Here is an 8,993-nt window from a genome sequence, read left to right as displayed (position 1 = left end):
GGTTTGTTCTGCGCGGTCATCGACTGAAATATATATCTATGTAAGTTGAGACGAGCGGTATGGAATGGTATACCTGATAATACGACAAGGTAAATTTACAGGTTTGCCTTTTCCATAACGAACACAAAACACAGGTAGAATGATAAATTCGATTTCCCGGAATATTTCGTAAACCGCCAATGAAGTAACCCTCATGAAAGAGATCGGAGGAGTTGATGAGATTGGACATGGATTCAACGTTTTTCACCTTGATCATCCATTCTCCTTGTGTCCACCCTAGATCTAGCGCTACAACTGATGTCACGACCACGCCAGTTGCGACAAGTGCTTCGACAACTGTGTCCAAGCTAGCAGATGATGGTTCTACAGTAACCCTGATATTGTACCAGCAATCCTTCTCCTGTAATTTACTACATGCGGACAGTGCTTTCATGTATTGATTCGCCCATAAACGTGAGATTGGTCGTAACTGAAGGGGATATTGCCCCGCAAACGATGGCGACGTATCCGGCGGACAATTCGTGGGTTCTATGTAGAAGTGTCGCAATCAGAAAACCGAAAGGTTAGTGAGAAGTCTATCAGATTGAAGGCCAATCTAGGTGTCTGTGTGGCTGTAGAAGTCCAGGAGTTTCAAGATTGCCTGCAGACATGAAGAAGAATGCGGACACTTCGAAAAGCTGGTTGGGAATCTACTGACCTGATTTTGACGTCTTATTAGATTTACTTGAGGCTGGTTATTCCATTGATAAACAGAAAGTGCAAAAACGCATCCGAGATATCAATTGATGGGCACAAGCGCAGCTTGTTTGGTATATTCTTTTGTGAAATGTTGGTGCAGGGGCTACTACTTACATGCTGTATTGGCCCTCGCTGTGAAGATTGAGCTAGACGGGTCTGATCAATGCACCGTGCCAATTGAAATAGTGAGAAACAGGTTCAGCGAGCAGTGACGAACGAGATGACTGAGAGGTGAAGAGTCTACCGAGGTGTTCGTTGTTGAACTTTGATTTCTTCTTGGGCTTTTGATGATGATGTTGTGATTTCGAATGATCTTCATGTTTCAACTTTTTTCTCCTAGTTCGCTAAAGGCTCGCAATTGTGAAAAATTCATTATTGAGTCAATTCCATTACTGAATCTTTCGAAAGACCAAAGATGTTATGTTAGGCCTAACGAAAGGGAATATTTATGTGAGCTTGAACGCTGACTTTGCTGCGAGTTGAACCTATCATATTGAGAAAGTTGACCAAGACTCTTCGCCGAACCTTTGCGGATGAAATCTATGTTTGTTTTTTTCGGGCCTGACGATGGAAACCCGAGGTAGTGCAGAGATGTTCTTGAGGGTATGAGCGAGCGCAGAGCGCACAAAAAGGAAGTCGGGTGGTGTTCTGTTGAGAATGAGGATGGATGAATTGGAAATTCCAAATCCAAGCTTTTTTTTCGATTTTTGGTATCGCAGCAGCCTTTCCGCAGCACTTTTTTTTGGTGTGCACTCTGTAAAGCCATGTCAAGACAAGATATGATGTCACATTTCATCTCACGACCCACGAACACAACCATAACAAGGATCGCAATTCAACGCATATGGTATTCAATATTTAAATTCTCTTTTTAGTCGGTACACAATAAGTAGGGACACTTGATTCATTGCGAGCTCAGCTAACCTCTTCGAAAACGTATCCCTGTTATCAATTCTTTTACCAACTAGTATCGCGATTGATCAAGTCATCTCAAAAGATAAGTTGTTTCTATTCATGAATCTATTCGATTTCTTCTATCTTCACGATTCTAGGGTCAGAGACTATTGGTCTAATCCGTGACTTAGGAGTGTTCGAAAGATCTTCCATGGCTTTCCATATGAATCTAGTATCTTCCTCCTCTTCTGTGGTGTACTTCCTCAAATATAATTGGTAAGCTTTAGACGCCCATCTCCCCACTTGCACAATTTCATCTAAGGGTCTTTTATCGTTCCACCGCAAAGATGCTCCACCGACACGGAATGAGTGTCCAGTTAATTGATTATCGGGGTCATTGTCTTTCCACACTTGCTTATAGATCGACATTACTTCGGTCTTTGATAACGTCTTCCTGATTCCGTTATCATTCAAATACGAGAATAGAGGACAATGATGATCGGCGTTATTATTTTCCGCCATTATGCAAAGCAGCCTAACTGGATCTAGTAATGACTTTCTACGTTGTAGACGAAGCCATTGAAGCTCACCAGGCTTCGCAGTTTTTGCGTTGTATAAGGCGATTGTCATGTGAGTGTCGTCTTCTGCAAGTATGGCGTCATTAACTAAAATCTGTCTCTTGTTCTTGTTGTCTGACACCAGTTCGCCAAGTCTAGCCATACCCCAGAAGGCTACAAGTGCCACAGCTAGGGCTGCTTGATTACGCCGATCACCATCCGTAAGTGCTTTCACCAATTCAGCTAAATGTCGTAAGAGAATTGGCTTTTTGACATTCTTGATCTTCTCCTTCCTTGATGCGTCACCAGCGCTCGCTGCTTTCAATAATAGTTTGACAGTCTTATCATTTTCGATGGAAAATGTGATGTTGTGGAATAGGTGCCAAGAGCGAATTCCAGTTATATACTTAGTCAATGTCTCGGCTGTTATCCTGTGCGTTTTCATTACATCTGCATAAGTCTCAATATTATCTGATGATACATGATTAAATCTTCCGGCCCAGACAATAAATTCGTAGAGTAGGTCTTGGTTAAGGGGGAGGACATCGGAACGAGATTTCCCATTTGCAGTTGCGAACTTCATCAATTTCAATACGGCTGAACTGTAGTTCTCAAGCGTGGTTTGTCTCCAGCTTCCACTCAGCAAAGCCCTTTGGACAGGATTGTTCCTCCATGTGACAACTCTGGTCAGACAAAAAACAGACGAGTGTTAGTTCGCGTTCTAGATAGAAGGTTCGTTAAGTGAGTAGAAGTTTCTCTTTTTTTTTTTTTTTTACTCACGAGTTACTGTTCATGAGGAATTGAATGATTTTCTTTTCATTGTCCATTGCTCTTTTGTATCCTCCTCTTTAGTAGATGAGTGAGGTCGGCAGGTAGATTTATCAGGACTTCGAGTTCAAGGTCCCAACCTTCGGTATCACCTCTAGATAAACCGTCAGCGGGGTTGTTGCCTGACTCGACTTGGTTTCCGACGATATCGCACTGGAATGCAGTGAGTCCTTTTTGAATATGTTTCCACTCTTTATTGACTGTCTTGTCTCTCGATTTCCGGTTTCGAATCGCAGCTTCTGTTGTAGTGTTATCGGTGTATAGGAGGAAACGCTTTCCAACAGTTGGGAATAGGTTGGCCACCATTCGTAACCCCAACCTAACTGCCACTGTCTCTAGCCAAGCGATCTTGCGCTTTGGACCGTCGGGTGGTAAACCGCGGGACTCCCAGCCTTCGAGTAATTCGAACTGAGCCCACCTGGGACCGACTAGGATTCCTATTCTGAAGCTAGTACTAGCATCCCCAGCCCAGTTTAATTCTATCGGCTCAACATCCGGTACAAATCGGAGAGGCTGGAATTCCGATAAGGTTTGGAGCCATTCCTCCAAATCTTCTAGTGCGTCATTAGGCACCTTCCTCAATGCCCTCTCGTTATGCCATGTATTAATCCACCAGTACAGGTCCCACATGCAGCACTTCATGTTGGGACCTATATAGGTTATATGATTGAGTTGGCCGACTACCTTCTCGATATCTTTCTTCTTCCATTTCTTGTCAATCGTAAGTAAATCCTTTACTTGATTTAGTCTTTCGAGGAGTTTTTCTTCAGGTAACCGAACGGTCTTTTCCTTACCGTTCCAAATAAATCCGAGGTATTTCTGTTCCTCATTCCAGTCATTAAATTTTTCTGTGTTTGATTGGACTCCTAAATTTTTACTGATTTGAATGACTGTTTGCATGTCTAGTGTATCGCCTACTTCCTTGATGAATAAGCTATCATCTACCCAGCGAAATATACATTTGATACCTAATAACTTCATGATTATATCTCGCCATGCGTCCGCCATCCAACCAAATGTCCCACAACCTGCAACTCCACCGAAAGCTATCCGGGTATCTAGCCAAATTCTATTTTCAAAATCTTTTATGGTTAAATACTTCCATTGCGATCGATGCGTTGGTCCCTGACGATACGCCTTTTTCCAATCATAGATCGCCAGCAGCAGTGATTTCCCCGTGTTCGCTTTGAAGTACGCGGCCACCTTCCAGAAATCATCCCATGACGTCTCAAAGTCGTGTTTATCAACGAAGGAGTTAACTGATGATATCATGTCTGGTTCATCGACATATTCCAAGTTACGTAGGATATCTTCCGATTCATCAGAGTAATCCACTTCTTCTTCTTTTGTCCACGATTCTACTCTGGCCTCTACTGACTCATCTTCATTCATACACATCATGGGTTTCTTGGGATAAGATAAGTCATTTATCATCCGTAGAGATCCATCATTATTAGTAACACTACCCATCGGATTCGACCGGAAGAAACCCCACTTCCCATATACCTCCTCATGAGAAAAAGGGCCAAACATCCGTCCTAGAGATTTCTCTTTATGTAGGTTGTTCATAATTTCCTTCTTAACTGCCAGTGCTGATGAGTGATTATCTGGTGTGAACCACTTCAGGTCACCAATCAAGTGGTCGGGTATTCCTTGGTCGAAACCCTCGACCAGACTCTTCAGTACGTGTGACCATTTCTCAGTAAGTCCACACTCATCTAGCAATATTTTCCATTCTTCAATATTCATCTCACAATTTACCGATTCAGGCCATCTCTCAGCCGATGAAGGTACTGGGCTTGGAGTAATGAATTTATCGGTATTCGTAGGACTTGAGGGGACACTTTTCAATGAGGCGCAAGGGAGAGGGCAAAAACAATTGTGGGTCAATTTACTCATCTTGCATTACTACGGAGTTCAACAAGTACTCATTGGGGCTAATTTCTAATCAGAGCAGTAAGGAAAAACAAGAGAAAGACAAATTGTGATAATCAAAAATGAAGACAGGTTGCTATATCCATCATAGAATGTGATATGTTACATCATCTGTATGATTTCCCACTTCTCTCTCGTCTTCTTTTTTTTTTTTTTTTTTTAACTTACTTGCTACCGCTTGCTGTAGGGCCTTTCCCTTTGCCTGCTTCTTTGCTCACAGTCGGTTGACTGTTCTCAATCATTAATTGTTTCGGGGCTGGTGCGAAACTCCCGTAGCCAATAGCTGGTCGTGTGACCAAAGAGGGATCAACTACCGAGTACGTCGGGAAATTGGCAATATTTCGATTCTGGTTCTGCGCTTGATGGTTCTGATTAAAGGTCGTTCCGAGGTAAAAGGGGTTTGGATTGTTGCCTTGTGGGTAATTCACATTGTTTGTGTTATTTTGATAAGGTTGATTAAAAGGAGTGTAGGGGTTAAAAGGTCTGTTCTGATTATCTTGACGTCTATACCCATTGAAATGACCCCTATTGTTTGACTGGTGATTTTGGTAACTTCCTCTATACGGGTTTCCTCCACTACCTCTACCTCTACCTCCTCGTTGGCTCCTTGAAGGACCGACTTGTGACGCTACATTTGCGAATGATGAGTTGGAGGACAAAGATGGGGTGGCTGATAACAGGTGAGTTGAAGTGTTTTCCAATTGAACTTCATTTGGGATGTTGAGACCGTCCCATGATAGGTGTTCGGGATGGATTTGACCGTCAATTGGACTCATGTTTTGTAAGTGATTCCCTATTGCATAAGGATTGTCGTCGTATCGATCATCTTTTGCGAATTCTGCGTCAATCTTGGCTTGTCTCGCAAGGGACTCATTCTTTGACCCGACGTCTGACATCCTGCCATCTGACAAACGATGTTCCCAGACGTTTTGACGCTGTGCAATATCGTACCTCATCGCGATTGGCCAACCGCCTTTATTCTCGATTTGCATTTGCAAGACAATTGCTTTATGAGCTTTTAGCCAAGGAGCAATTGGGTGATTGAGTTGATTAGGCAGTTTGTCGTATACCTCTTCATGGTACTTCACCATCATATCGAATCGGCGGGACCACTCAGCACATTTCAAACGCCATTCGCTAGGAATCGTCAAACCAATGTACGGAATCGTGTCCGATAAGCAACTAGAAACTTTAGCTTTCTTGGTTGACATGTGGGCTTTATCGGCTAACAACCACTTCATGTTAAAGATCGAAACCGGTATATGTCGATTCTTATTTATCATGATCTTATCGAAGTATTCAGACAACTTTGGCAAGGTATGGTTGACTTCAGCGCCTATTACCACTTCCGTGTTAGACTCTTCTTTCTTCTTTTTAGATTTCTCAACTGTGGATTCTTCTGATATCGGGGTTACTTGGTCTTCATCTATTTCAAGTTTCTATCAGATCAAGTTAAAAATATTGCTAGGGTTGACCTTTACGTACCTTATGTCATATAATCTCGGGTCGCGTTCGAGGACGTTTCGCGTTTTACACCACATCGCATAGGCTTTACTGAGACTCTCGACTCTAGCAAATTTATTCGTGCGGTATGCTTCTTGGATTGATCGAATCCATTTCGTATGCGCTAGAACAATCTCTGGATCAACCGAAGTTGTTATGTTCGTCTCCGCTTCTAATAAATCAACGATGTATACATACGAGAGGCAAGTCAATATAAGATTACTATCTTTTTTTTTTTTTTTTTCTCTGATCAATTAGGTCTGAATAAGAGAAGTGTTCTTTTAGGAATTCGATTGGGTCTTAAATCCAACTAGGAAGTAACTTCCCAATAACTAAAACAACATGAATCACTTCGGACTTTAACCGGGATGGATCCTTATTGATTAAGACTACTAGGGAGTCGCTTCGGAATTTAACCGGGAGGGATACCTCGGAATTTAACCGGGAGGGATACTTCGGAATTCAACCGGGAAGGATCATCGGAATTCAACCGGGAGAGAACTTAATTATAGTACGTTTTGCTTCTCTCTTTTTTTTTTTTTTAAAGGTGGGGAGGGGATGAAGGCCATCAAAGAGGTATAATTACTAACCTAAAGCTACCAAAGTATCTCCGTTTTGGCTCGTAGACATCTGATGTTCGACATCTTGGTCGGCATTGCTTTCATGGTGGAATCCTGCGATACTAGTTTGTTGGGTATCATCATCACCAGGATTACCATGTCCACCACTCCCGCCAGGTTCGTTTAGTTGTCCTGGATTGGTAAGGATAGTGTTCGTACCAGCCATAGGTGTGGTTGAGGTCTCAGAGTTCGCAGGTGGTATACCTTCTTGGCCAAGAATTGACGAGGTTGCCGTCTGGCTCCTGGTGACAACTTGTTTTTCCTTCGACTTTCCTTGCTGTTGCTTTCTATCGATTGTCGCGTTAGCTGCTTTTGCGTTGAACTCTTCAGTCGTCATTTTGATTTGATTAGATTGAAGAAATATGTTGTGGTATATTGGAGGAGTGGATCTTATAAGTTAGAATTGATAGTTCAATTAGAAGGTTTTTTTTTTTTTTTTTGGAATTATTTTGTTGCTTAATAGTGTTGGTGGTAGAATTGTTTGAGTATTTTGATTTAAGCTAAGGAATAGTCTTTGAAAGAACAAAAGAAAATTAGTGTTGAATAAGGAAAGATGGTGATGTTTCCTTATTTTCTTGCTAGGAAAGGTTTGGGGATTAGATGTGGTGCGATGGAAAACTTTTTCGTTTTCCTTCAACACATCTATTGGGGCAAGTACGTCAATACTTCTTGCCCCGAGCTCATACTCGAGAGACCGATCTTCGGGTCGTTATCCCCAAGCCTTTATGGAACTTCACAGGTATCGTCGTCCCTTTGGACACCTGTAGCATTGAAAGATCATTTGAAATCTTGCTCTTATCTTCCTTTGCTTGAGTTTACAATGTCTCTGGTACGCCAAACTCCTGCTCAACTCTTTGCATGGCTGGATTTGAACGTCGATTCATTCAAGTTTGAAAAAAATTAGACTGACTAGATACAATATAACTCAACATGTAACCAGAAAATTCACAGAAAATGACCAGTCTTTGAGCGCTTAGAAGTAAATGTCTTTTCAAGATGTAACAATAAATCCAATGTTTGTCTTTTTATCACTTGTTGAAGAAACCGTAGGCAAGGGTGGATGTAGAGAAACAGAGGAAGGACGATCTTGCAGTGGCTTTAAACGTGATTTTGCCTTCTCAGCAGCCACTTCTTCTCGTCTCTCTATCAACATCCTGCGGTGGATGCGGGTAATACATTCGACTTCGGTGATCCCATCTTCTGCAAGGTGAAAAAAGCTGCCACAACATGAACACTCGTCAATATGCCGCATCGTCACTGGCCAAATTTCCGGTCGAGGTACGCCATCATTATCCCAACCCTGTAAGACTAATTTCATCGGATTTTCGAAATCCCACTCGTGGACACAACTCGGGTCGATGGCGACATGACATCTCAAGTCGTTAGTCCGAACCCCACGGATCATATATCTCTCTTTCACCAATACTTGTCGGATTCTAAGGTTCTTGTTCCGAGCCGTGATGGCCTCGTAAAGGTACTGATCAAGATTGAGGTCCGAGTCGTAAAATGGAATTCCCATCAAGACAATAGGTACCAGTACGGAGTCGGCCTCGTTATCTGTCTCCGTAGAGTATATAACGGGAATTACGATAAATTCTATTTTAGGGATTCGGCCGGCACCTAGAAAGTATCCCTTAGAATACCGGAGATCTGAACCCGCAAGTCCACAAATGGATGCACGGCGTGGAATATAAAACATCCAGTCTCCCTTAGCCCATCCCGTAGCCAGTGTGATTACGTTTTTTACATCGATTTTAGCGCGGCGAAAAGTTCTCAAAATGAGTTCCAGTGCATTGGAAGCTGGTTTTCCCACGAATCTGATGTTGTACCAGCAGGGGACATCTGGCTGCCCACTGCATGGACCGAATGATTTCATGTATCGAAGGATCCATAAGTGAGAGATGGGTCGTAATGTGAA

General features: G+C 42.5%; 3 protein-coding genes across 3 annotated transcripts; all 3 read right to left on the bottom strand.

Moving 5' to 3' along the window:
* Positions 1-123: 123 nt before the first annotated feature.
* Positions 124-1,111, bottom strand: MELLADRAFT_114654 (uncharacterized protein; the record flags this gene model as incomplete). The annotated part of the gene is made up of 4 exons (XM_007419647.1): positions 124-528; positions 698-730; positions 853-894; positions 1,066-1,111. Coding segments are annotated over 4 exons (526 nt in total), but the record flags the coding sequence as incomplete, so codon positions are not given.
* Positions 1,112-6,394: 5,283 nt separating this feature from the next.
* Positions 6,395-7,592, bottom strand: MELLADRAFT_118723 (uncharacterized protein; the record flags this gene model as incomplete). Its single annotated transcript, XM_007419646.1, has 2 exons — positions 6,395-6,627; positions 7,046-7,592. 2 exons carry the CDS (start codon positions 7,410-7,412, stop codon positions 6,395-6,397), a joined length of 600 nt encoding a protein of 199 aa, XP_007419708.1.
* A 474-nt stretch (positions 7,593-8,066) lies between these two features.
* MELLADRAFT_114652 (uncharacterized protein) lies at positions 8,067-8,951 on the bottom strand (the record flags this gene model as incomplete). Its single annotated transcript, XM_007419645.1, has 1 exon — positions 8,067-8,951. The coding sequence occupies one exon, from the start codon at positions 8,949-8,951 to the stop codon at positions 8,067-8,069; it is 885 nt and encodes a 294-aa protein (XP_007419707.1).
* Between the last annotated feature and the right edge of the window lie 42 nt (positions 8,952-8,993).

The sequence above is a fragment of the Melampsora larici-populina genome (assembly GCF_000204055.1).
Source record: "Melampsora larici-populina 98AG31 unplaced genomic scaffold MELLAscaffold_319, whole genome shotgun sequence".
In the NCBI taxonomy this organism is placed as follows: Eukaryota; Fungi; Basidiomycota; class Pucciniomycetes; order Pucciniales; family Melampsoraceae; genus Melampsora; species Melampsora laricis-populina.
Note: the sequence above shows the minus strand (reverse complement) of the source record. Positions and strands in the feature narration are given on the sequence as shown.